The sequence below is a fragment of the Dama dama genome, chromosome 3 (assembly GCF_033118175.1).
Source record: "Dama dama isolate Ldn47 chromosome 3, ASM3311817v1, whole genome shotgun sequence".
Taxonomy (NCBI): Eukaryota; Metazoa; Chordata; class Mammalia; order Artiodactyla; family Cervidae; genus Dama; species Dama dama.
Window position 1 is genome coordinate 42,498,933 of NC_083683.1, and position 25,310 is coordinate 42,524,242.

Below are 25,310 nucleotides of genomic sequence, written 5' to 3' on the forward strand. Positions count from 1 at the left end.
CCCCGGGAGAACCGCAAGGCCGGGATCGGCGCCGGGCCGGGCCAGGCGCGTGCAGGGGGCCGGGGGCTCGCAGGCGGCGGGCAGACGCGGGAGCGCTCAGAGCCTGCTCCAACTTTCAGCCTGAGGCCGGCGGGCGAGCGAAGTAACAGAAATCCCGATATAAACTTTTAAAAATAATATCAGTTTTATTAAATATTCGAGAACGGATCCAGAGGTCGGATTTATACAGGAGGGTAACACGAGGGAATTTTTTTAATTTATTTTTTTTCTCCTACTGGCTAAACAAACGTCGTTCACTTTCTTTTTGTAATTTTCCCTCTTTTTTTCCCCCTTTTAAAGATGGGATTGGAACACGGACGGTGCTAAACATAAATATAAATACAGAGACCACAAATACAGCTAAAAATATTCACACAGAAACGGTCACAGTTTGTAATATGCCATAATGACCCCCAGGATTCTTTAAATACAATTCGCCTGGGCTGGGCATTTGCTGGGGCAGAGGGGCCGGGCGGGGGCTGCGGGGAGGCCCTGGGGGCTGCTGTGGGGCCCCCGACGCGCCCTCCTCGGGCCTCCCGCCCTCCCCAGCTGCCAGGCCCGGCCCTGAGGCCCGGGAGCAGAGGCCCCCGGGGCCCGGGAGCCGGCTCTCTGCGCGGGGGCGGGGATGGGGGGCGCCGAGGGGGTGGGAGGCCAAGTCCTCGTTTGGAGGGAGATCTGTGGAGTCTAAAGCGAGGTTCAGGGACGAGCCCCAAGGCCTGGGCGGGGGAAGGGGCCTGCAGACGAGCCGAGAACGAGCTAGCGAGGGAGCGAGGAGGAGGAGGCGCCTGGTGAAAAGAGTTTGTGCGGTGAGGGAGGGGGGCGTCCAGAGTTGACTTTTCAGGTCCATATTTGACTCCCTAATTTTGTCTCAGGGAGTCCAAACACATCAATTGTGCCAGTGATAAATATAGAGTGTGTGATTAGGAGGGTATTGGGGGGAGTGAGGGAGCAGGAGAAAGAGGGGTGGCAGGGACAGTCCTGGTCACTCTTTCTGCTTCTCCTCTTCTGTCTCTTCCCGCTTTTCCTCTTTTCCGCCCAGGCTGTCGGCCGCGGCCCCTCCGCCGCCCCCTGAGAGCGTGGACGTGAGATTAGACTCTTTTTTCCATTTCATCCGGCGGTTCTGGAACCAGATTTTGATCTGTCGCTCGGTCAGGCAGAGCGCGTTGGCGATCTCGATGCGCCGGCGCCGCGTTAGGTAGCGGTTGAAGTGAAATTCCTTCTCCAGTTCCAGCGTCTGGTACCTCGAGTAGATCTGGCGGCCGCGCCTCCGGTCCGCTCCATAGCCGACCCCTAGAGATCCGGGCACAAAATACGCTACAAACAATCAGCAAGGCATCCTCTGCAGATGATCTAGCCTAGCACAGCCCAGACCCTCCCAACTTGGCCAGCACTCAAGGGCCCCCTCCGGCTCCAGCCTTCTCCCCTCTGCTGTCCCCACCCCCACTGGGGGTACAGCCAGGATCCTAACCTCATTCAGTACCCCCCGGGTTGGTAGGTGTGTCCCAAAGAAAGGTGTGTGGGGGGTGGGGGGACAGAACCAAGCAGGAAGCTGTAACCTAAAAGCTGATTTTTAAGAAAAATCTCAAAACACTGGGGATGAGGCCCCATTCTCAAGGTCTGGGCTCCCCCATCTCCCCAAGCGCCCTAGCTCCTGGAAACTTCTCCCCGCTTCTCTGTCCCATTCTCTCCCCCTCCCTTCTCCTCAGTCTGACTCGACTTTGGGGGGCTCCCCCACCCCCTCCCCTCATCCCCTGCCCTGTTCCTGCCCCCTCAACTCGCCTTGGAGCCCTCCAATCCGTCAGGGGCCGAGGGGCCAGGCCCCTGCAAGCAAGCAGGAGGCGAGCAGAGGGGGCAGAAGAGGGGGCCCTGTCTCGGCGTCCGCGAGGAGACGAGCGTGATTGTTTTTATGGGGCCATAAAAAACTCTCTCCGCCCGTTCTTCTAGGGAAGCCGGTCATAAAGCCAGTTCAGTTTATTTAATTTATATCTCGGAGCTGTAAAACTCACCACTGTGCGAATTCATTCGCTGCATCCAGGGGTAAATCTGGATACTGGCTTTCTGGTCCTGGGGCGCAGTCCTGCCCTGCTCAGAACTAAAATCCTGAGCGATTGAGGTCTGTGTGTTATGTCCTAAGGTGTTTTGTCTGCAGTTTGAGAGCATGTCTTTCTCCTGGTAAAAGGAATTAGATCCATAGTCATACGGCCCTCGGCTGGAACTGAACACGACATTCTCCTGTGGCGAATAAAAGGGAGTCGAGTAGATCCGGTTCTGAGCCACGGCCGCTCCATAGGTCGAGAAATGCCTCACTGGATCATAGGCGGTGGAATTGAGGGCGACGTTGGGGAGGACGTCCTGGCCCCCGGCGAGGTGGCAGGATAAGGAAGGGTTAGTGAAGTAGGAATTCATCCCTTTGCCTTTACCTGGTCGGGCTATGATTTCTTTAATATTTATTTCTGTCTCCAGTTTGTACTCGGAACTAGATGGTTATAGGGACGGCTCCAATCCAGGACAGACAAAATGACAAAGTCAGCTGACCCCCTCCTAGCCAATCGCAAGCCAGATGTCAAGAAGGGGGAAAAAAATCGCTTCTGCTTCTGTTGATTCCCTAGTTGAGACTAAGTGTGTGCTTTGAAAGTAAGACTTGGATTTCTTTTAAAAATATATATGTAAGGGAACTGATTTGAAGGTGAAGGAAGGGTGAATGTCCGCGAGCAGGGCCTTGGGGCCCAGAAAAGGAGAGTTGCACTCCCAGGAAATCTCTCAGCCCCAGCTAACTTTGCTGGCCACAGGAGAAATCTCTGTATTTTCAGTCTGATTTCATCTTTTATATCTGCCCTCTTCTAAAATTACACTTTGCTTTCTCCATAGGAGGAACGCCTTCCCAGTTCAGGGGGTTCCCCAGAAATCTTACAGGAAATCCTGGTTTGATACTCCAAGGAGAGAGTTCCCATCTTTAAACCAGTCTATTTTTACCCAAATAATTTTTTTAAAAAATCAAGAATGGAAAGAAATTGCAAAAGACATGGTGCTTAGAGGAAGGAGAGTGTGTCTGAGAGTTGGGGGTGGCGGGGGGCATGTGGGGAGCCCCTAAATCTAAAGAGGGAAGGCTGAGACTTCAGGGTGCAGTGGCAGAGCTGAGGTGTGCAAAGGAGCCATGCATCTGCTTCCTCTTCCTCCTAGCCCCCCTCTACCTCCTCCTGATCAGGAACCCCTTTTTGGGGAAACTCTTGTAGCAGTTTTGCCTAAAAGGGAAAATTTATTTGAAAATATCATAGGAAAGGAAGAGAAAGAAGTAAAAGGTGGGAGAGAGAGAGAAAAAGGAAGAAAGAACTCTGAGAGTCTTTCTAGACACATCAACTCCTGTTTATGTTGGTGAGAATTTATGATTTGGAGCCAGCCAGGGCCGTTGGGGTAATTCACATAGCATCCAGCCAAAGAGAGAAGGCTGGTGGAGCTCTGATGGACACAGAGACACAGAGTGTCTTGCAGCCTCAAGCCCCTGCCCTCCTCGGACACCGTCCTGCCAAGGGAAGTGCCCCTGGACCTGAGCTCTCTGGGGCTTGGAGATTCCAGCCAAGGTTTCCTGGGGCGCTCTCTCCCAAGGGCCAGCCACACCTGGTGGGGCCAGGCCTCTCAGCAGCTCCCTACCCCCATTTTCTTCCCACCTGGGGGCTGAGAAAAAGGAAGAGAAGGTTAGGAAAAGGCAGCTGAGTCCGAGGCTTCTGAGGAGCCAGCCGTAGTGGGCGAACGGAAACAGCGGAAGGTGTGCAGATGGGCTTTTTCCTCCTGATTAATCCAAACTTCTTTTGATATTGTAACATAGGCCGAAAATGCTCTGAGTTGACAAAGAGGGGGGTGGTGGGGCAAGCGAAGGGAGCAGAGGAAGCTCATATTTTCCCCTCACCATTTTGGGGAGGGGGAGAACTGGCTATAACAAGAACCCGGATGTCGCCGGATTTTATGATCTTTTCCTTCTGTGTAACAAAGCGGAGTAATCAATGGGTAGCAATAAAGCCATAAACGGGACTACACTGGGAAAAAAACTCGTTTATTCATCTTCTGTAACGTTAAGGTTTCCCTGGAGTGTCGCTAGGGGGGAAAAATAAAGTTTCGAACCCAAAAGCAGACAGTGTGTAGGAGCTGATGGAGACAACATGTTAGTTAATACATGAACCTCGTTACGGGATGGAAGAGTCTTCCTGCGAGACAATTTGTGTTGGCTTTTAAAAATACAGCCCCGTCCATCAGAGAGGAGAGAAACGTGTTGGTGTTTAGAAGGGCAGGGGGAAGGCCCCTATAATTATAAAGGCTCCCTCTCTTGGACCATACTTTCCTCTCCCCAAGGAAATGAAGGTGAAGTGTAGAGGAGGATTCTTCAACTAAGAAAGAAATTTTGAGATGAGTTGTCTCATTTTGGGGTGTCATGGCAGGTACACAAACAGACACCAGCAAGAGCTGCTTTTCGCTCTAGAATCCAGCTGTCCTCGAATTCATGGCATGCCTGGGCAGGGGTTTCCAACAGCTGGCTGGGGCTCCAGGCCCCCTGGAGGGCAAGAGGGAGAGGGAAAGAGAAGTGGGGAGGGGGTGGAAGGCCAAGGGGGCTGAACTAAGGAACAAGTCAGTGCCCCCCTGGACACCAGTAGCTGCTCTCAGAGTTCCCAGTCTCAATTCTGCCCTAAGGATAGCAGTGTAACACGTAGAACAGGCCGGAAGAGAGAGTAAATTCCCTCCCCGCCCCCCCTTCAGAGAGAGATTGCTAGAGGGATAAATCATGTCAGTGATATTTCCTTCAAGATATTAAATTGTTGCAATGTACAACAAATTGAATGATGGAAGATAGGATGTCTTAATGAGGTTTCGCTTTCAATGAGTGTTGATTTTCTATGTATTTTTAAATCTCTTTTATGGGTGGGTGGGGGAAGGAAGGACCTTGGAAGAAAGAAGGGGCTTCTGGGGAAGCATGTGCTGCAGCTCCCCAGCAAGGACGCCTGGGTTTGTTTCCTTGAGCCCCTTATAAACCAAGTGTGGAGAGGAAAAGGGTGCCCAAGTTGGGGAGAGTCCCCTTTGGGGCCTAAAGGCAGTGGGCGCGGGGGTGGGCGCCCTGAGGAGCAGAATGTAAGTCTCAGCCCCGGAAAGTTAAGTGTTTTATTACGTCCCTAAACAGAGGGCAGAGACTGAAAGGTCTCGCCAATTTATAATGAACAGGAACCAGCTGCTGGGGGGGAAAGGCAGAAATGCTGGAAGAGGGGAGAAGGGGAAGCAGAAATACAAATAAATTCTGCCACTGCTTAAAGACTTTCAGCAAAATTAGTTTCTAACACACTTTTCCCCCATCACCTTTCGTTCCTCAGGAAAGAAGCCTTCTTCCTTCAGTTAGATCTTTAATTATACAGCTGAAATTTGCTGGAAGGATTCGCTCCAAGGGGGGAGAGCAAGTCAGATGAGCCGAATCTTCCCTCCATTGGATTATATTTTCCTTTTCTCATTTCATGTTAATTTTATTTTTTTGGCAAAAGAACGACTGTCTATGGGGGAAAGCTGGGACTTGGGTTTTTCTAAATATATTTATATTTTCCTGTTAAATTTGTCTGAAAACAATTATGGAAACTCATCAGCAGAAGCAAGAACAGATGTTTTATTAAAACTGCAGTTGAGCTCTTGTAAATATGCACAAGTCCTGGGAAGGAGGGGGGAGAACTAGTTCTTTGTTTCTATAAAACAAGCCTAGAGAAATCAGAGAACACCCCCTCATCAGGCCCGTAGGTCTCCGACTTGCTCTGCCCCTTCGGCCTCTGGAGGGGGGCTGGCGGCAAGAACGGATTTTCGCTTTCGGAGCTGGAATCAGTGGATTCAAAAACAGAATTCAAAAAATACAGAAAAGGAATAAAGGGGGAAAGTTGCCGCTCCCTGTCCCAGCAACCAAAACAACATGCTTTTCATGAACACTAATTATAGGAGAGAACTCATTGTAGGCACCCTGAGCCTAAATGGGGGGCAGTCATTGGTCAGGAGTCCCCAAGGGTTGCATTGGAGGCTGGACACTGGAGGGTTTCCCAGGGCAAGTGTTAAGGCTCCTATTCCAGCCTTATCCTGCTCCAGACTGGGGGTTGGGGAACTGTGTAGCTCTGAATTGGGGAGGTTGACTGGGACTGGCCTCTGGCCCTGGAGGGGTTCATGGGTGGGCCTCAACTTGCCTGCCTTTGCTTTCCACTCTGCTCTGGGAAATGTATTAATTTCTTGGGGGAGGGTATGTGAAGTGAGAGGCATGAGATCTGGAATTTTTGGGGGGGGCCAGTCTTCTCCAGAGGTCCTGCTTAGTTTGTGTTCTGCCAGTCTTCTCTCTCTCCCCAGATCCCCCAACTCTGCGCCGCTGTCTGTGACTCACCCAGCCTCACACACAGATACATACACACTCCACTCCTGGCTGCCGGCGCCACCAACTGCAGCCCGGCGCCTCCGAAGGCTGCTCAGGGACGCGGGCACTGGAGCCGCAGGACTCAGCACTCGGCCTGAGCGCCTGGCTGCCTGGAAGCCCCTACAGCTGCCCGGCCCACCCCCTGGATCCTTGACTTCCAGGGTGGGAGAGGAGCGGTTGCCCCACTGGCCCCTTTTGTGCCACTGGGCGAGGGCTGAAATCCCTCTTGCAGAGAAAGCTGAGTTTCAATAATTGTTCAGCTCACCTCACAATAGCACTGTTTGGTTAAGGCTTTGCTGTTCTAGAATGACTGCTCAGTTGGCCCGACTGGCTTATGATAGGATTTTTTTTATTTAAAAATTAAAAAAATAAATCCTACTCCAAACGCCTAGTGTTTTGTGTAAGAGATCCTTTGATCTCCACAGAATGCAGAGTAAAAGGCTTGCAAAGAGAGTTTCCTAGTCCGTCAGAGAACCTGAACGCAAGGAACTGGGTCTGCTTGGGGACACCCCAGCATAGCTGACCCAAGGAGCCTCCAACTTCTCAAAGATCCAGTGGGGAAACTGTGTGAGCTCATACCTCTCCATACACACGTTGCACTGCAAAAAAGAATGCTCTTTCTCCTTTCAAAGTTGAGGCATGGAGACACTTGGAGAAAAGTGAAATTTGACACACCCAGCCCGGAAATGGATCCCATTTGGGGGTGCTGATATTCTGGGGACAGGGCCCAGGCTGGCCAGCTGAATGGAGCTGGGGGGCAGCAGGGAGGCGGGACAGAAGAAAAGGCCAGATGGGGCATGTCAAGCTCCTGAGAACTGCCCCAAACACCTCCGAGGCCTGCGCTTTTGAGCTGAGAGGTTGAGAGGCTGCCCAAGCTGCTTTTGCTTTATTTGCAATTAAACAGAGAAGAAAGGTACCTGGAGGGGCTTGGCTAACTCACATCATATTTTCTCTTCTCCCTCTCTCTTTCCAGATTTCTGCCTGACCTTTCTTTACCACCACGCCACTTAATGCTGCTACCATCAGCAGACACAAACTCCCACACCGGCATTTGTTTGGCTTCTTTGGCTGAAGGTTAAGAAGTACAGTAGGTCTTCAACATCTCTGTCCCACTGCACTCAGCCCTGAGCTCCTTTGGGCCCCCTCTGGAAGAAATCATTTCTGGCTTTGGGGGCCTGGCCCCCAAGCCTCCCACCTCTATCCCAAGCAGCTATCAACTGAGGAGGGAGCATACAGAGAGCCTTCAGACATAGTGTCTCATCCCCATTGGGAATGGGGAGGGAATTCAGACCCTGAGTGACATTTCAGGGAGGGAAAGCAAATAGTCCTGCTTGGCCCAGGAGGGAAAATTAAAATCCAGAACACTCAGAATATTTTTGGCCCCCAGAATGAGAACAAAGGATCCCCAGTTTTCTGGCTTCTCTTATATCCCTCCATGCAGAGTACTGCTTGGATCCATTTTGGAAGTTTTGAGAATGGTAAAATTCAAGAACAAGAACGTGGCATTTATGACGTCACAGTGAGTTGTCATGAGGAAATTGTAAATTTCATAAAGGTTACTACATACAGCAGGAGTTTTGTGTGTGGGTTCCCTGCCTCCCCTCACTTTCTCTCCCCCCACCTGTCCCCTTCTTCTTCCCCTGGTCTAAGTTCTCCCACTTGAAAATAAAATGTCATTATGTTCTGGAACAATAAGCCAACAAGAAACACTGTCCTCATTTCCCTATAAATAATTTTATCCTTTATTGTTTGCAGATCTGAAAGAACCATTTAATCTGCGCTGGCGAAAAGAGGGAGAGAGATGTGGAGGGGGGAATTAATTTCAGAAACGAGAATATTACTTACTTCGATGATACTCTTTCAGATTTGATAGCCAGGAGCAAAATTAGAGGCGAACAGCGGCCTCTCCGACTCTACACCTGGCGAGATTGGAGATTTATAGGATCTTTAGTGAAGGGGCAATTTAATTTTGTAGGATTTGCTTAAATTCACTGCTATTTTGGGGGGCTGAGAAGGGAGGGTGATGGGGAGAGCGACATGCTTTATCTAGCTTTATGAATCCGCCAACATTAGCCTGATTTAAAACCCAACAACCTGTGTCTCAGGGAAAACTCCTGCAGAAAGGAGTGGGGTGAGGGGGATTCGGCTTTCTCAATGAGTGTGGCCCCCTTAACTGAGCAGTTGCCAGGGGAAAGGAAAAAAAGCTGGAGGCCAGGGGAGGGCTGCTCTGTCTCTCCACCACCAGGACACCCGGAGGTTTATGGTGTCCCCATAATTCCCCCGACCCTATAAACAGCTGCCCTATTTTAGGACGATTTCTGCTTCCTCCCCTCGGAAAGGGAGAGTGAGGGAGGTGGGAATGGCGGGAGCGGGGTGCCGGAAAGGGGAGGGAGTTCAGGATAGCGCCGCACTTTGTTCTCCTGGGTGAGTTTGCTGTTTGGCGGGTTTCTGACGCAGGGTGGCAGCAGACAAAACAAGTAAACAACTCACAGACACAATAAACAGGGGCGGCTGCACCGCCGTGGCAGAGGCCGTGGGCTGTGGTGAGGGGCACACTTTGGGGGTAATGTCACCCTGGCACTCGGGGCTGCCAAGGCCTAAAAGCTCAAGGCTGCCCTTGGTGCAAGAGAAGATGGGAAAGAGCTGCACGCCTCGCACCCGTGGCAAGTCTGGACAGGAGATTCTGGGGAGGAACCTGATCGCCTAGAAGTGGAGTTAAACCCCCGCCAGCTCCTCTCCCATCCTTACTTTCTTTCCTGGGGGTTTTAATGGACATTTATATCCCAGCCTCTGTCTTTCCTTGGGCCCAGAAGTGAGAAAGAATACTGGTTAATTCTCAGCCCTGGCCCACACTCAGTGCTCTAGGCCATAGGCGGTCAGACCAAGCTTCAGCTATCTCTCCGGCTTAGGTAGTAGAGGATTAAAATAAAGTCCCACCAGTAACCAGATCTAGGTTTCTGGCGAACTTTGAAATCCCCTAGTCTGCTCCACAGATGACACAGGCAAAGCTGAGACCCTGTGAGCAGCCAGAGCGAGCAGGAGTGGGGAGATAGGCATTCATCGCACCCCCATCCGTCTGGCTGGCTTTCTCCAGCGGCCTCTCCAGGCACCTTAGTCCGTCCACAGCCGCCCCAGATCATTGCCCAGAGGCCACCTTATTAACCACTCCAATCTTCTCTGCGGCCTCAGCAAGGCTTCGAACACCAGGGCCCAGCGACTGCTCAAAACTGCTCACAGGCATGCCTCACCCAGCAAAGTTTCCCACCAAACTCACTTTCAGCACAACTGGGTTCGCCTGCTCAAACAATCCTGAGTTGGGGAAGTCTGAAGGGAGGTGTGGAGAGGAAGCAGAAGGGAGTCAATCTTTCCCCAGCCCAGCTGCTTGGACAGCGAAGGCAATAAGATCCAAGAAAACCTTTGTAGCATCTCTCGGTTACTGATACCCGCATACTCCGATTCCAACATGAACACATTTTCAGCAGAGCACGCACAGAGTGCACCCAGTGCCTCCTTGAGCCCAAGCCCATCTAGTGAGGGCTAACAAAATTTCGCACGCACATAAAATGGTGTTTGAGCGAATATAGGCATGGTAATACACATTTAACCACTGAGGAAACATGAGTCTGTATATATTCGTGCAGAAGTCTGCACCCGTACATTTGAGCCTCTATCTAATAAACGTATAAAGCTACCAAGCCTGGTTTCGGAACACAACAGCCAACCCAACAAGGCCGCCTTCTCCAAACAAGGTCGCATTCTTCGTGGGGATCACAACTGTCAGACCAGAGAGAGAAAGGGTTTGCTCTGCCTATTTCTCCTTAGTTAGGAGCTGGCGCATAAAATACAGCCCGTGGCAGGACTGACAAAGCCCCGTAAGGGACAGGCCTGAGGTACCCAAAGAGTGGACTCAGTGGAGACTGTTGGGGGCCCTGAGCTCAAAGGAGTGTCACTAGACCCTGACCCATGGATTCAGGGCTTCTGCCCAGCCTTAGCTCTGGGTGTGCAGAGTCCTTGAGCCCGATTCTATTCTCAGCTGCTCTGGCTATTATTAGATAATCACAGCAGTGTCCTCCTGCTCTTAGGACCTTGTCCACAGGGAATTTGGCCTGCAAGGAGGCTGAGGGTTGCCACGGGTGGCCCCTTTTGTGCTTCTGTTTGAGTGCCATCGAGGGAGAGAGAGAAAGGAAGGAAAATCGAAAGTAAGGAGGGACGGAAGGGGCTGGCGTTTGGGGCTGGGTTTTTCCCCTGGCCAGACTAGAAAATGGAAAACTAGGGCCGGTCACTGCTGCTAGACTGTCTCTGCATCCCTCTGGGTCCTGAGGAGAGTCTAGGGGTGAAATGAGTGCGGGCCTGCAGGACCCTAGCCAAGAAGGGACAGAGAATCAATGTATAAAAATAATATATAAGGACATTTCAGGATGGTGCTGCTAACCCGACAACCACCAACCATACCACTGTGAAATCTCACCAACCACTTTCGTTTGGTTAGATCCCTGTAGGCCGATGGTGATACCCCAGCCTAGCCCCAAGGGAGGGGGCCCCCTCTAGTATTCCAGGTGAATCCCCACTGGCCCGAGTGGCCTTCTCCGGAAACTGTTGTCCTGGGGTGGGGGGTGAACAAAGACTTGTCCCCCTCCCCCAGTCAGTGCGGCCATCTGCTGCGGCGGGGGCAGACAAAATACAGCGAAAGAGAAATAGAGGCCTCACCGATCGGCGGTTCCCAGAATACGCCAGGAGAAAAGCTCCCGTTTTCAGGCCTCCGGGGCCCCTCCACTGGCCCACGGTACTCCCCTCGCCCTTTGCAGGTCGCACGGACTCGGGGTCTGAGCGGCCGCGGCCTGGCTCTCCGGGGCGTCAGCCCCAGGGCCGCGCCGGGGCGGCGAGAGAGCGCGCGGCAGCCGGAGCGGGCGGCGGGCTGGGCCCATTTGGGGAGAGCCAAGCGCTTTTCTCGATCGTAAACAAGGAACGCGAAATTAGCCCCTCGGCAGACGCCTCTGCCGACACACACAAGTCCTATTGGTGGGGGTGGGGGGGAAGGGGGAGAGAAAATGCCATTTCTTCCCCCGGGAGAATACCTCCCAGGCCTTTCTGTCGGCTGCGAAAGGGGAATTTTGGGGGGGCAGGAGAGGAAGGGAAGGGGATTGTGGGGGGAGGGGAGGGAAGATTCACAGTCAACTCGGGCCCAAGGGGTTTGATTTGAATGCAGTCGAACTATATTTTTTAAAATTTGATAAAACAGGTTATCTCCCCCCCACCCCCCCAGGCGACCAGTCTGGGTTTAAACAGGAAATCGAGGAGCGGTCCCCTCCCCCACTCGGGCTTGGCGCAGAAGCCCAGTCGCGCGTTTGGGAGAGGATGGGGGGTGCTCTTGGCTCGGGCTGAAGGGGACTCTGGCCCCCAGACTCTCGGATCTCTCCAGAAATATGCACCCTCCCCTCCCCCAGCTCTAGGGTGTGTCTGCCTTGGGTGTGTAAGCGAGTATGTGTGCGTTGCCCTTTATAAACAGAAGCTCACATATATAGGGGCCGCCTCGGACCCAGGCCAGGGAGCAGGGCGGGGTCATATATCAAGCTGCAACACATTCAGGGCCACGTACATTTGGAAGAAATTAAGCCACTGTGTTATGAAACCATATGTGTTGGGTTAAGACTATACAACACGCCATTAGCACCAATTATTAGGAAGATCCCCAGCGCCCAGGACCCTCCGGGCCGCCCAATTCTGAGTCCCGACCCCATGAGCCAGCCGTGCCCCAGCCGTGCCTTGAGACCTCACTACCTTTGCTCATCCAGGAGGCCCTGCCGGCGAGGCCTGGTCCCTGTCCCCACCCATTCTAGGGCCTCTCCAATTCCCACCTCCGCCCCAGACAGGGCAGATCACAGCCCAGAGCAGCCAGGCGACGCGGGTGAAGCAGTCCAGTTGGTATCCTGGATGGGGTAGCCGCGGGTGGGGGTGGAGAACGCCGGGCCGGGGGGAGGGGGGAGAGAAGGTAGATTGGCCCCCATTCTCCAAGCACAAGATGGCTTTTGAGGACCGAGTCTCCACCCCCACCCATCCACCCGCAGTGCAGAGCACCTCCCATCTTTCCATCCGCTCGAGTCGGGGTGGAAGCAGGGGGTGGGCAGACGCTCTCCCCTCCGCTGACGCGCACCAGCCACCAGCCTCCCCCCTAATTGCCAATTAACAGGCCCCGCCGCCCGCCTAGCTGCGCTCTCTTCCTGCTCCGCGGCCGGGCCCTGGGCCCGCACTGCGCATGTGTGAGCCCTAGCGGTCGCGCTCTCCGGGAGGGAGGGGGCTGCGGAGCAGGGAGGGGGCGCTGGAAAGTTTGTTTGGGGGTTGGGGGGCTGACTCTGCTCGGAGGGCTTTGGTTACAGCTTACAGGTTCTCTCTTCTGCCCTGGATTTTGAGCTCCCGAGCCCCCTCTGTCCCAGTCCCGTTAGCCAAAAGGCCGCAGATCTATAACAGGTAAGGACAAGGTCCGCGCACTAGACCCCGGCCTTGAGCCCCACGCAGTCCTCTGGCCCCCCGACCCCCAACTTCAGCGTACAGTGACATAAGGACAACATACTTCCCCCCACTCCCATATTCCAGTTTAACCCAATTTCTCCACCCCCCCCCACTTTTCCTCCCCATAATTGCCACGCGCCCACCCTCTCGCCCCCTCTCCTCTCTAACCAAGACACGCCGTTGCTGTCCTTATCTTGAAACCGCCACCCAGCTACGGACCATTAGTTACATATTTGAACCAATAAGGAAGCACTTACCGGGCGTTGCTGTCACTCTCCCTCTCCCTCTCTCTCTGCCTCTCTTTCCCACTCTCTTTCTCGTCTTTCCTCATTCTGTGCCGCTGCCGAGCCTGTCTCAGCTCCACATACATATATATGTATATATATATACTTTACAGAAATTTCAAAATAAAAAAGAATAGTCCCAATAATTAAAAAAGCCAAATAAAATTAAGGAGAGATGGAAGAAGGGGGTTAGGAGGGAGAGCTTAGGAGAGGGGAGGGGCTGAGGCATCTGCAGCTCCCTGTCTCAACTCCTGCTCCCGCATTCCTCCTGCCCCTTGGGGGGCTAGAGGGTCGGGAAGGGAGAGAGGGGTGCCCTCTACTCCAGCCTCTCCCCCCCCCCGCCCCCCTCCCCAGGTGCTCCCAGCTTCCGGCAACTCCAGCTGGGAGGAAAAAAATTAAATGAGGGGAGAAAATAATTATTAATCAGATTAATTAAAAAAAAAAATACTAGTAATGAAGGGAGCGCCCAGCGCAGGTTTCCCTGGCAATGGTTAGGCTCTTACAGGGAGGACTGTTCTGCGGAGCGCTCCGAACGGACAAACCACAATAAAAAGTTCACGTTCATGGATGGAATCCACATGACTTCTTGTGGCCAATCCAACTTGTGAGTCGATCGTAAACTTTTATTACTCAGCTGTAAATTTTCTGCAAACAACCGGGAATGCGATGCATTTGTGTAGCGTGTGCAAATGGGCGCCGCGGTCGCCATGTTTACCCAATTCTCTCGGAGAGGGAGCATCCCCCGACCCCCACCCCACCCCCACCCACCGCCCACTCCCCACGGGCCGGGTTGCTCCTGGCTAGCGCGGAAGGGCGAAGGGGGGACGTGACAGGAGACAAGGAAGGATTCTGGCGCTGAGTCGGCTGCCTCCCTCTGCCATGCCGAATTTTACATATTTTCCTTAATAAATGGGGTATTAAGGTTGGCTCTGGGGGAACCAAAGCTTTGCAAAGATTTGTGTCATTGGGGCAGTGACGGCCGGCCCTGCGGCGTGAAGGGACTGAAAAGGGATGCTAAGCCTACCCCTGTCATTTTTTTCTAGGAAGAGAACAACATCCTTCCCACTGGGGCGTAGGGGAAGCCCCCCACTCCACCCCAGATGGAAACAGGAGGGGCAGGCCGCTGGAAGCCTGATAACCAAGACTGACCTGGCCGTGGTCTGAAGAGCGAGAGGGTTTAGACCGGCCCTGGGCAGGCCTGCGGAGGCAGCTTGGTTGGGGGGGGGGGGGGACGGGAATGGGGAGCAGTCTGCAGAACTCCCAAAGTGCCCCTCACCCCCACGTTCTTTTCTCCGAGAAAGTGACATTCACCCCCCCGCCCCCCCCAAGGACCATCCTTACTGTCAGATCTCCTCAATTCCTAGGTTCAGATGGCAGCTTCCTCCTAATCTTTTTAGAATTAAATATAAAATTAAGGCCTATGATCGATCTTACTTCCCAGTTCTTTTTCCTGTGGGTGCATGATCCTAGGAAGCCTTTTTCTGTCTTGTCTGGTGGCTCAAACCCATCTGCCTTTTTCAGAAAAATCCCAGTGTCTGGGCAGCTAGGACACACCTTGCAGGCCCTGAAAAAAGAAGCTATTCTTCCCTTAAATTCCACCTTCCATGCTAAACACCAGAGCATGGGAGACTCCAGACCCCTGATTTTGGCAATGAATCCAATGTGAGGGAGCCCAAAATAAATTCCCCCATAGAGACTATTTGCCAACCAGTCACCACCCAGCCACTCTTCCCAACCAGCTGGAGGTTTGAAGGCCCAAAGCTCTTCTCTTGGTTCCCTAGTCGTGTTGGCATGGGGACTGCCACGGCTGGGTGCCCCACCCCAACCAACAGGGGGTCCCCTCATCCCCTCCCCAAACTTCCTCCACAGTAAGTGAAGCAGTTCTCTCAGCCGGATGCAGGGACCTCGTTTCTTTTACAAACCCACCCATAAATTTTATAACAGGTAGTTAAAAATTACGACAAGGAAGCACTGGCCCAGCTTTTCACAATGGGCCTCGGGGAGAATGGGACAGCTCTGCGGGCAGTTCACCGGAAATTTTACTTCTAGTCTGTGGCACAACCTGTCTTAGAGTTCGCTTTAACTGGCACGGGGTGACTTTCTCCAGCACACAGCTGCTGGGGCATCTCATTTGGGGAAGCTGAGGCTGGGGAGGCCAATCCACTCTCCCATCCTAGGGTCCCCCAAGGAGCCTTTTAGGGCAGTTATTACCTCCCTCATCCTCCGTGCTGCCCGCCCCCCCCCCCCCCCAGATCCCCTACAGGCCCGCAATTCCCTTGGCCTCTACAACCAAGTGGGGAGGGAGAGACAATGCCGAGTTTGGTTTTTTTTTTTAATCCTGAGAAACGAATTTGCCCCCCAACTTAATAGCTGCATTATCCTGTCTCTACGGTTGAGATTAGAATAATAAATTCAAGACGAAATGAGCGAGATGCTTCAACTCAGCATTTTGAAAGCCACTATTTTTCACAAATCACAAATAGCTTTCGGAAGCCACTTTGATTGGCTAATAAAAAAGTAAAGAATGGGAGAAAGTCCTAGCTGCTGCAGCCGAATGGTCCCCATTCCGGTAATGGGACGGCGGGAGTATTTGGGAGGACGCGTTTCTAAAGAGAGCGCATCCCCGCTCGCAATTAAGTTCTCCCATAAAACGGGTTTTGCCTCCTTTTCTCTCCAAACGAGAAAACAGAGGCGGTGGGCACCACGGGTGGGGGGGGAGCGGGTGCTGTAAGAGGGCGGCTGGAGCTCTCTGGGTTTGGCCCACCCGATGCTTCGCATCTCAAGCGATGCTGGGCGCCAGACGCACCCCGCCCTCCGACGCCGGTCTTGGGGCCACGGGCATTGCTGCGCACGGCCGGGGTTGAATGGGGCATTGGGTGTGGGGAAAATTCGGTGAGGTTCTTCGAAGCCATTTAGTGTAGGATCAACCCACTCGGCTACTGGGCCAGCGATTTTTTTTATTAATAGCAAGCATAATTCCACATTTCAAAATGAAACGACCCTCGCCGGCCCTCGGAGTCTGGACGCCCGTGGGAAGGCCTGAGGTCGGAGCGAAATGCTCTCTATTCGGGCCTCCCCGGCGGGCTGCCGGTGTTTCCCCGCAGCAAACGGGGTTACCTGGCTGGCCCAGAGACTGGCAGCTGGGACCCCAGGTTCCGAAAGATTTCCCCCAGAGCTGTTCAAAGCTGTTCCCGACTGCCCGCAGCCTGCGCTTCCAATCGGTAGCCTCGCTCGGGCTGCAGGAGTCCCCTATTAACGACGCCTGATCCAATCCTGTATTCAAGACCACTTTGCGTGGGAACCAGGGACCCAGACGCGGGTGAAATTACACAAAACTAGAGTCGACCTGGGTGTAAGTCTGGGAAAATCATTGAATGGGAGAATAGAGGCTGAGAGAGTGAAGGGAGTAAGAGAGAGAGAGGTCTGGCCTCAAAAATATTTCAGTCTTTGGGGGTCTGGGTTTTTAATACCAGAAGATCCCTTCCCCTCCCCTCATCCCATCAGACGGTGGCTGAATCAGATGGCTTGTATCTCTGGAATTTGGTATTAGTTGACCAGAATCTTACTGGCATAAACAGATTTCTCTGTCTAGGACTCTCCAGGGAGGACCGAAAGACCTCTTGCCCCCTGAGTCCCTTAGCCTTCAACCCTTTATTTTGGGGAGTGGGGAGTTCAATGAAGACTGTCCTTACCCGGCAGTGGCTGGAGTGAGGGACTGTCCACTCAGCGGGTCCACCCCCACCCAAGCCAATGACCTAAATTATAAGGGCAGGGCAGGCTGCCCAATTGCCAAGGTGAAGCTGAGAGGGCTTGAAACAGCCAGAACAGAGGCTGGAGTAAGTGCAAGCGGGCTGGGTGACAGTGATGGCTCTGTGATGGCTGAATTTGAATTTCAGACTGTGGACTCAGGCTGCTTGCCTTATCAGTCCCTCCACCTTTCCCTTCTCTCCTCTCCCCTAGGCTTAAGCTCCCTTATCCCCCACTCTCAGGCTTCTTCCATCCAAGTCCTCTAGACTGCCTTGAGCCTCACATCCTTCCCACCCTGTTTGCTTTCTAGTGCTGGGTGCTGAGTACTAAGGGTTGACCATGAGAGGCATATGAGATCAGAAGGAATCACATTGCCTCATCCTTAGCCCCAGCCCCTGGTTGAAAAAGGCCTAGTTGCTGGAGGGGAATGGGGCGGGGGGCAGATTTTTGATCTGGGCTCAGCCCAGGGCCAGGAGGAAGAAGATGGACGAGTGGAGGAGAAAATGCTTTCTTCCCATTGGGACCCTGGCATCTACCAACCCACTTTGTTTGGAGCCAATGTTCTCCCAAGGGCATTCTGCTCTTCTTCCTCCTCCTCCTGCTCACCTCCCCACTTTCACCTGCCCTCCCAGCCCAGCCAGCCCTCTCAGGTCCTCCACTTCTCTCCATGTCAGTGCTCCCCAAACCCAAGTCAGATCAGTGGAGGAAACCTTTAGTAGAATATTGCAAAAGGGTAAGGAGGGGAGGGGTAGAAAACAGGGGTACGATGGGGAAAAATCGAGTCAGTCATTACAGCTTCAAATATTTTTTTCTCCATTTTTTTTAATTATGACTCACGTATACAATACAAAGTACTTGGACCAGAAACAGAGCTGCTGCCGGGACACAAAATCTACATTCATAGCTGGACATAAAGACGAATGACCAAAAATTATTATTATAGATATATTTTTAACGTTGTTTTTCTTTCGAGCACATTGCATAAACAGAGAATTCAAGACAGTTAACTATACATTCAGTGCAATTTAGTTCTACTCTACTGGGGTTAGAAGCACAATAAAAGCGCACAGGACCGGCGGGCTAGGCAGTCTCAGTTGTTGGGTTTTTCTTAGTGAAATAAGCAGCAACAAACGACAACAAAACCGCATTACAAATACTCTCAAAGCAGGATTTCTTCCTATAGGTAGTGATAAAATACGTTGGAGGTTTCTTTCTTTTTTTTTATTTTAAATTTTTTCTCTTTTTTTCTCCTGTATTAGGATTTTTTTTAATTTCTCTCTTTTTTATTTTTTCAAGATTATTGCAGGTTCCCTTTAGGTAGTATGTTAAAGATTTACTATGATTATTATCAGTATTATTATTATTTTCATGATTATGGCGATTTCTGAGCGCTTATACCAGTGCAGCTCAGAGGAAGCTGGGCCCAACAACAGGAATTAGACAGCTGAAGGGGAGGAAGGCATGGGCCCGAGTGACCATGGGATGGCTAGGTAGGATCTGAGCGGCAACTGCAGGCGCCTTTCTACCCCGTGAAAAGGGAGGGGGGAGGGGGAGACCCTCGTCTCCTTCAGGTTTCCATCAGGTTCCTAGAGAAAGTCAAGGGGGTCTAAGTGGGGACCCCCAGGTAGGGAGAGGGGATATTCCTTGCCATCATTTTTAAAATGTCTTTGAACATCTTCCCTTTCTTTCCCTTCCTTCCTTCACTTTTTCTTTCCTTTGGGAAAAAAAGTCAATCTAAGACACTAATCCTAGCATGAAAACAAAGCCATGAGTCTTCTTCCGCATTTTGAGGGGGCTCCCCTCTAAAATAAATACCAGAGAAGCAGGGAGGTGGCAGTGTGGCAAGAAGGGGCCGGGAGAAGGGGAAAGGGGGCCAGGTCTCAGACCTTAAAATCCAGGCAAGACTAGGAAGGGTGGGGGTAGGGAGAAGTGTGTGTGTTGGGGCAACGACTGAGACAGAGACTCGGAACTTTTCGCTGTGTCTCAGTCTCCCCCCTCCAGCCCCCAAACAAATAAAGATGGGGGGAAGTCCAAAGGTAATAAAACCAGAGCTGCAAGTATCTGACAGGTAGTTAGAGTTGTGAGTGTCATTCTATTCTCTATAAAAGCAAATGACAGTCGTAAACTTCTCAATTTATCTGCTACCATAAAATGAAACTTCAAGGGAGTTGCTAAAGGAGGGGGGGGGATGTCTCTCTTTTTTGCTCAGTCCTTGTTTTCTTCCTTTTCCTCCTCTTCTTTCTCCTCTTCCTCGTTTCCTTCCTCCTCCACCTTCTCCTCATCTCGGGCTCCGGGCAGTTTATCCTTGTTGTTCTCCTTTTTCCACTTCATCCTTCGGTTCTGGAACCAGATCTTCACTTGTCTCTCGGTCAGTCCCAGGGCATGAGAGACTTCAATCCGACGCTTTCGTGTCAAATAAGGATTAAAGAGAAACTCCTTTTCTAGTTCCAAGGTCTGATACCGGCTGTAAGTTTGCCTTCCGCTGCGCCGCCCCGGAGCTGGACAGAACAGAAGCCCAGTCTGGTTATGTTTGGGTAGGGGCTTGGCTTTCCCCTGTCACTCTTCCTCCCCTGAAATCCCCCCCTCTGGTTTCCCCAGTTCTCCCTCCTGCGGAAAAGGCAGAGCAGTCAGGGGCAGGAAAGTTTGGGGGGTTTGTTTTGGTTTAGCTTCACCTTGGGAGGTAGGGTGGGGGTGGGGGCAGGGACTAGGATCTGTCTGGAAAGTGGGGGCTGGAAGAGGCCAAGGGAGCGCTGCAGAGTGCCCCCAGGCCTGCAGTTCCAGGAAACTGGCCCTTGCAGCTTTGTTTACAAGTGCAGAGGGGCATTGGGTGAGCAGGGCTGGGGACACAGTCTGTTTCCAAAAGGAAGGCAAAAGGGCTGAGGGTGAAGAAGTGGGGCTCTGCTCACTGCCCCTCTTCGGATCTCTCTGCCTCATGCCTTGCAAGGAGGAAAAATAATTGATCTCCTGGAATGTATCACTGCTTGGCCTGATTGCTAACTGGAGATCAGCAAATAAATCACGGGCCATCCTCGCTGGAACTTGTCGCTTTCTAGCTTCCCCTTTTACTTCGAAATTGGGCGATGAGGGGCTACCCTTGTAGGGGCTCATGACCTGAGCTGCCCTGAGGGTCTCAGGAAGACTCCACAAGCCTTTGATGGGGGGTAGCTTGGCAAGGGTCTTCTGGACCTCAGAGCCCTCTAATCTACATGGCCTCCCTCCTTTTCAGGACTCTTTTTTTACCCCCCTCCTCTCTGACTCCCTCTCTTCTCTCCAACTGAAGGAAGTAGAGCAAAGTTGGGGTGGTGGCCCTAAGGCTAGTTCTCTGAGAGGAGGTGGTGGGTACCCCAGAGAAGCAGATCACCTGTTCTTGGGGTCCTGCCACCCCCTGACCCAGCCAGGGGAGGGAAGCAGGGGTCTTCATCCCAAGACAGCCTGGCCACTGTCCTGGACTGGGGCTCTCTGCCTTATGGAGAAACTGGCTTGCTCCAAAGGCTGATAACCTCAGGGTCCCCCGCTCCTTCCCAGCCACCTCCCCAACTTTGACTAGAGATGGTGAGAGAAAGAGACAGACAGAGAAAGAGGAGGAGAGAGAAAGACAGACAGACTGACAGAGGTGGAGAAAACGTTTTTTTAACCCTTTGCACCCAGATACCACCTTTTCCCCCACTTTTACCCCAATCCCCCAAATCTCCCAGACAAGCCCGGTGCCCCACCCCCAGCTGAACCTCCCAACCTCCAGAAACCCACTCAGGCCCGGGGGTGGGGCCCGAGAGAGCCCCAAGCCAGGAGGGAGAGCGAGGGCAGACAAAAAGGAGGCGAGGGAGGGGGGAAGACCCCGGAGCGCGGGAGACCAAGGGGGAAAGAGAAAAGGCTTCTCACCGTGGGGTCTCATCCATGGAAACATGAGGCTGGGAGACGAGTTTTGATTTAAGTGGCCTTGTCCTTCGCTACTGTTAGTGTTGGCGGAGGATTTACAGTCGGGATATTGCACCACGCTCGCCTCTTGCTGAGCCCCATAAAGGGACTGTCTGGGGAGCGCCTCGTAGCCATAGAATTTGGAGGCGTCTCCGTGGCAGCTCAGCGAGCACGGGTTCTGCTGGTAGCCCGAGTTGGAGATGCCCGAGGTGCCGTGGTGGAAGAAGTCTTGGACGTGGTGCGAGGCGTGCTGGAAGCCGGGCGCCGAGCCGCCGGGCCCGTACACCAGCGCATGGCTCCGGCCCACGCTCTGCGGGAAGCGGCAGTCGTAATAGGCCGGCTCCAGGGACTCGCCGCCTTTGTACTTGGAGAACAGGGGGTTGACGAAGTAGGAGCTCATGCTGGGCACATGAAAACCCGCCGCCCCCTCCCCTCTGGCTCCCGACTCCCCCGCCCGGGACCCCCGAAACTGCCCTCCCCCCGGGAGCGATCCCCAGGCCGGCCGGCTCCCCGGGGCGGCGGGCCGGGCTGGGCAGGTGGGGGGCGCCTGGGTGCCGGCGGCCGGCGGGGCGGCGCAGCTCCCGGGCTGGGCGCGGGCGGCGGCGGGCAAGCGGGCGGCGGCGGCGGCGGCGGCGGCGGCTCTCTTCACTGTCGGTAGGTAGAGCTCGCGCTCCCGCACTTAGCTCTTTCCTTTAACAGCCCAGGCGAATTCCTCAGACTCCCGGCGGTGGCGGCGCTTACACGCGATTCGCGTTCATCAATCCACGACATGAAGACAGGCGAGAGGGAGAGAGAGAGAGGGAGAGAGAGAGGGAGAGAGAGAGGGAGAGAGAGAGAAGGAAGGGAGGGATGGCGGGCGGGGGGTAGAGGGGTTCAGGGCTGGGGGGACCTGGAAGAAGGGGAGGGGAGGAAGGGGGAGGGATGGGGGTGTGGTATGTGGAGGGTGGTGGTGAGCCAGCCCCAGCTAATGGCTAGGGCCAGCTTTTCCAAGGTGCGCATTCAGATTTGAAGGTGCCTCTCCTCCCTTCTCTTTTCCTCTCAGAGAGAGAGGTACCTGAGCCAGCAGGTCAACTCAGGTTACCTCAACAGGTATAAGACCCCCGAGGGGGCTGAATGCCAACAAGAGAGCAGTCCCCTAACAACCAAAGATGGGCTCCCCAGGGGGTCCTTAAGTCTGGGGACTTTGAGGAGGAAAAGCACATCTTATCCCCAGACGCTTCAGCCATCAGAACCCTCTTGCCCCTATCCAGCTGCCCTGTCCCCCCTAGATTCTTAAGATCCCTTATCAGCTGGCTGTGGGTAGTGGAGAGGGCCAGAGGGGAGGGCACTCCACATACCCAGTCAGGGCTGCACTGCCCCTTCAGACACCAGCTCATGCCTCAGGCAGGAAGCCCGGGCAATGGCCACGAGCTTGCTGGAGGCTCTGAGAGCAAAGCCGCTGGTAGGAACAGAAGGAGAGGGCATCTGTGTTTCTCTGGCTTCTGGCTGGGCTGATCCAGGAGGTTGCTTCTTAGGAGACCCCTTGTATCTGGGTTGGAGGAGTCTAAAGCAGGCCTCTTACTTGTCCCCACATACCCTAACCCCATAGGAAATGCCAGTTTGGCCTGGAGGGGCCTCCTGGCGTCACCGCATCTCCCCCACCCCAACTTCCACAGGCAGGCTGCCCAGGCCAGGATGTGGATGGGAACTGTCAACAGACACTCTTTAAATATTTACCCACACTTCTCTGGGGGGTTTCCCCCATCCCCAAGACTGGGTAAATTCAAGTTAATGCTAATGGATAAAAGACCCTTATCTCATCAGCACCCTTCTCTGGCCATAAACATGTATAGTTACATGGGCTGAACACAGAGAGAAAAGGGAGAAAGAGAGCTGTGGACACGTGTGCTCTGTGCAGGTGAATGAAGAAGAAGAATGATTTTTCTGGTCCTCCCCCTCCACAGTATGTGAGGGCAATGCGGGGCCATACTCAGGATCCACGCATACTGTATGTGCTCCCTTCCACCACGAACAACATCAAATGCACACTCACTCGACTATCAGAAAGCACCCCTGACACTTCACAGAGGCTGTGCACACTTGTGCACACTAGGCATATATGAAAATAAGACCTGATAAAAACACACATGCATCTTTCGCTCTTTGCATAATAAAAAAAAATTGCTACCTATTTTCCTTCCACATCCTGGGGTTTCAGGGTTGGATGAGGAAGGAGGCAGTTAGAAAATCAGATCTTTTTCTTCACTATCCATCTGGAGCCCAGCTCTAGGGATGAAGGAAGAAATGAAAGCGCAGGGGAGGACGATGCAGAGAGAATGAGTCTCCCCGTTTTGTATCTAAATAATTGCTGGGGAAATAGTCACTCTCAGCCACATTCCCAGAGAACCACTGGGGCCCCAGCAAGAGAGCAGGATACCCTGAATTTGGAAGAATCCACCCCCATCTGAGTAAGGTGGGGGCTGCTCCAACTCTGAGACATCACACCCATAGCTCTGACCCTGGAGCCGCACGAGGGGAGGGTCAGAGGGCCGTGCCAGGGCTGCAGGGTCCAGGGCAGATTTCCTACACTACCAGAGCACGCTGCAGCCTTGGTTCAGGCTCTGCCTTCTCTGAGCCTGCTCTGCGGGTACTAAGCTGACAGACTCTGGACTCCCAGCTTCTAGGTCACTGGGGACTGTCATAAATACTTTCCCCCTTTCCCTTCTGAAAAGCAGAGGCTGGACAGGCCGTATCCGCTCTGGGGCCTGAGCCTTATCTTTTAGGGGGTGGGGGGATATCTCAACATTTTATGGGCCAGCGAAAACCCTGCCACAGAGCTATCCTTCTGGGCCTTTGTGTCTTGGAATGCAACTGTCCAGAGTGTGCTGCTGCCTGCACCGCCTGCTCTGAGAGCCCACCAGTCCCCAAACCCTGGCTGGACTTGATTTCCCCTTTCGAGGGTCCTTCGCCTTTTCTCTCTTTAGTTCATTTGATCGTTTGTTTTTTACATGTATCTGGTTGATTTCGCTCCTGGAGCCTGGAAATAAAGGAACCGCAAGCAGCCATCCTTGCTGGGGCGTCTCCGTCCCTCGCCCCGAGGCCTGCACCGCCCTCCTAGGTATCGTGGATTTATGTTCGTTTGTCCGGGTCATTCTGCCTTTTCGTGTTAATTACGCGCTGCCTGCTTCGTGCTTATCTCCTCCGCAAAGCGATTATTTTCAACGCCCGCCCTTCTGAGCCTCCCGAGTCTGCTGGCAGAGCGTGGGCCCGTCTCCTGCCGCCACTCGCGATTTATTTACACCCCGCAGGTGAGAGGATTGATTTGCTCAGAGCCAGAGGGGCCGGGCTGGGCCGGGGTGGCCGGCCTTCTAGTCGCTGCTCCTCGGGGCCGGGCCTCAAATGTCAGCGCGGCCAGGCCGGCTGGGGGCACCGCCGCCGCCTCTAACATTGAGCAACAGCGCCACCTCGCGTCCACTTGCTCCAATGCAGTTCGGCCGGGGAAAAGCCAGCAGCTAAGAGCAAGCAGGTCCCCAGGCTTGACCCAAAGGTGGGAGGTGGGGGGAAGGAGTTACCAAATGAATGCGCCCGACAGGGGTTCCCGGAAGGGATTCCCCCCCCCTCCCCAGGAGCGCTGTTCTTTTGTTTTCTAAATCCTCGAAATAAACCTTGTCCAAGGTTTTATACTATTTTCTCTCTTTGTCACCCTCCCTTCCCGCATTAAGAGACATTGTGCAAAAGGAACTGCCGCGATTTTCCCCGCAACCAGGCGCATTTCTGGCCTCGGAACACCGCGCACGCAGACGCACGCACCGAAGCTCCCGCAACCGCCTTTCCGTGGCGCGCACCCTAAAATCCTCGCTCCTCTTACCCTGCCGCCGGCTCCGCACCGCCTATTCCGCCGCCGCCTGCAGGACGTTGGGGTGGGACTCTGGCTTCTCCCGGGTCTTTGCCCCCTGGTTTGTGGCCCATCCCTCTCTCACGCGCGCTCTCTCTCCACCTCTCCCTCCCAGCCAGTGAGGTCCTGTTCTCCGTGGGCCATAGACAAAACATTCCTATAATCCGATTTCAAAGGAAAGAGTGTCCACCTTATTTAAACCATAAAACAATTAAGCCCAGACGTCTAGCCAGCTCCGCGCTGCTGTTTTGTTCGGCCCCATTCAGAATCCAGCGCAGGGAGACAAACAGCGCCATAAAAGTGGCATTTCGGGGCCTCGGAAATGTACCTACCCTCTGCCTTCCCAAGTGGAACAACTTTTAGGGTTTTGTGATTCTGACAAAGGAGAAGAGGAGAGGTGGGAGGGGAGGATTAGGGCAGGGGGGCGTTTGCAAGCCCCTCTTTCGTCCCCAGCTTTCGTTTCTTTCCCCAGATGTGTGTCGTGTTGTGGTTTGAGTTCACAAATGACAATAAATAAAAATCGAATCCA

The 25,310-nt window shown here is 53.4% G+C and overlaps 3 protein-coding genes across 4 annotated transcripts in view; all 3 read right to left on the reverse strand.

Annotated features, from left to right (window-relative positions):
• Nucleotides 1-13,351, reverse strand: part of HOXC4 (homeobox C4) — a 37,689-nt gene extending 24,338 nt beyond the window's left edge. The window contains exon 1 of the mRNA XM_061126521.1: nt 13,219-13,351. Coding sequence (XP_060982504.1) covers nt 13,219-13,331 — 113 coding nt within the window. The 5' untranslated portion in view covers nt 13,332-13,351. The remainder of the gene's footprint in view (nt 1-13,218) is intronic.
• Nucleotides 185-13,358, reverse strand: HOXC6 (homeobox C6). 2 transcript variants are annotated; one of them, XM_061126586.1, is made up of 3 exons: nt 13,219-13,358; nt 2,046-2,391; nt 652-1,329 (listed from the first exon to the last, which is right to left on the reverse strand). In XM_061126586.1, the coding sequence occupies exons 2-3, from the start codon at nt 2,197-2,199 to the stop codon at nt 1,022-1,024; spliced, it is 462 nt and encodes a 153-aa protein (XP_060982569.1). In that variant the 5' UTR covers nt 2,200-2,391; nt 13,219-13,358; the 3' UTR covers nt 652-1,021. The 2 variants fall into 2 exon arrangements, with proteins under 2 accessions (XP_060982563.1, XP_060982569.1); XM_061126580.1 differs by lacking the exon at nt 13,219-13,358 and having other exon boundaries at nt 185-1,329; nt 2,046-8,051.
• Nucleotides 13,359-17,827: 4,469 nt separating this feature from the next.
• HOXC8 (homeobox C8) lies at nt 17,828-21,443 on the reverse strand. Its single transcript, XM_061126566.1, has 2 exons — nt 20,872-21,443; nt 17,828-19,490 (listed from the first exon to the last, which is right to left on the reverse strand). Exons 1-2 carry the CDS (start codon nt 21,305-21,307, stop codon nt 19,198-19,200), a joined length of 729 nt encoding a protein of 242 aa, XP_060982549.1. The 5' UTR covers nt 21,308-21,443; the 3' UTR covers nt 17,828-19,197.
• Between the last annotated feature and the right edge of the window lie 3,867 nt (nt 21,444-25,310).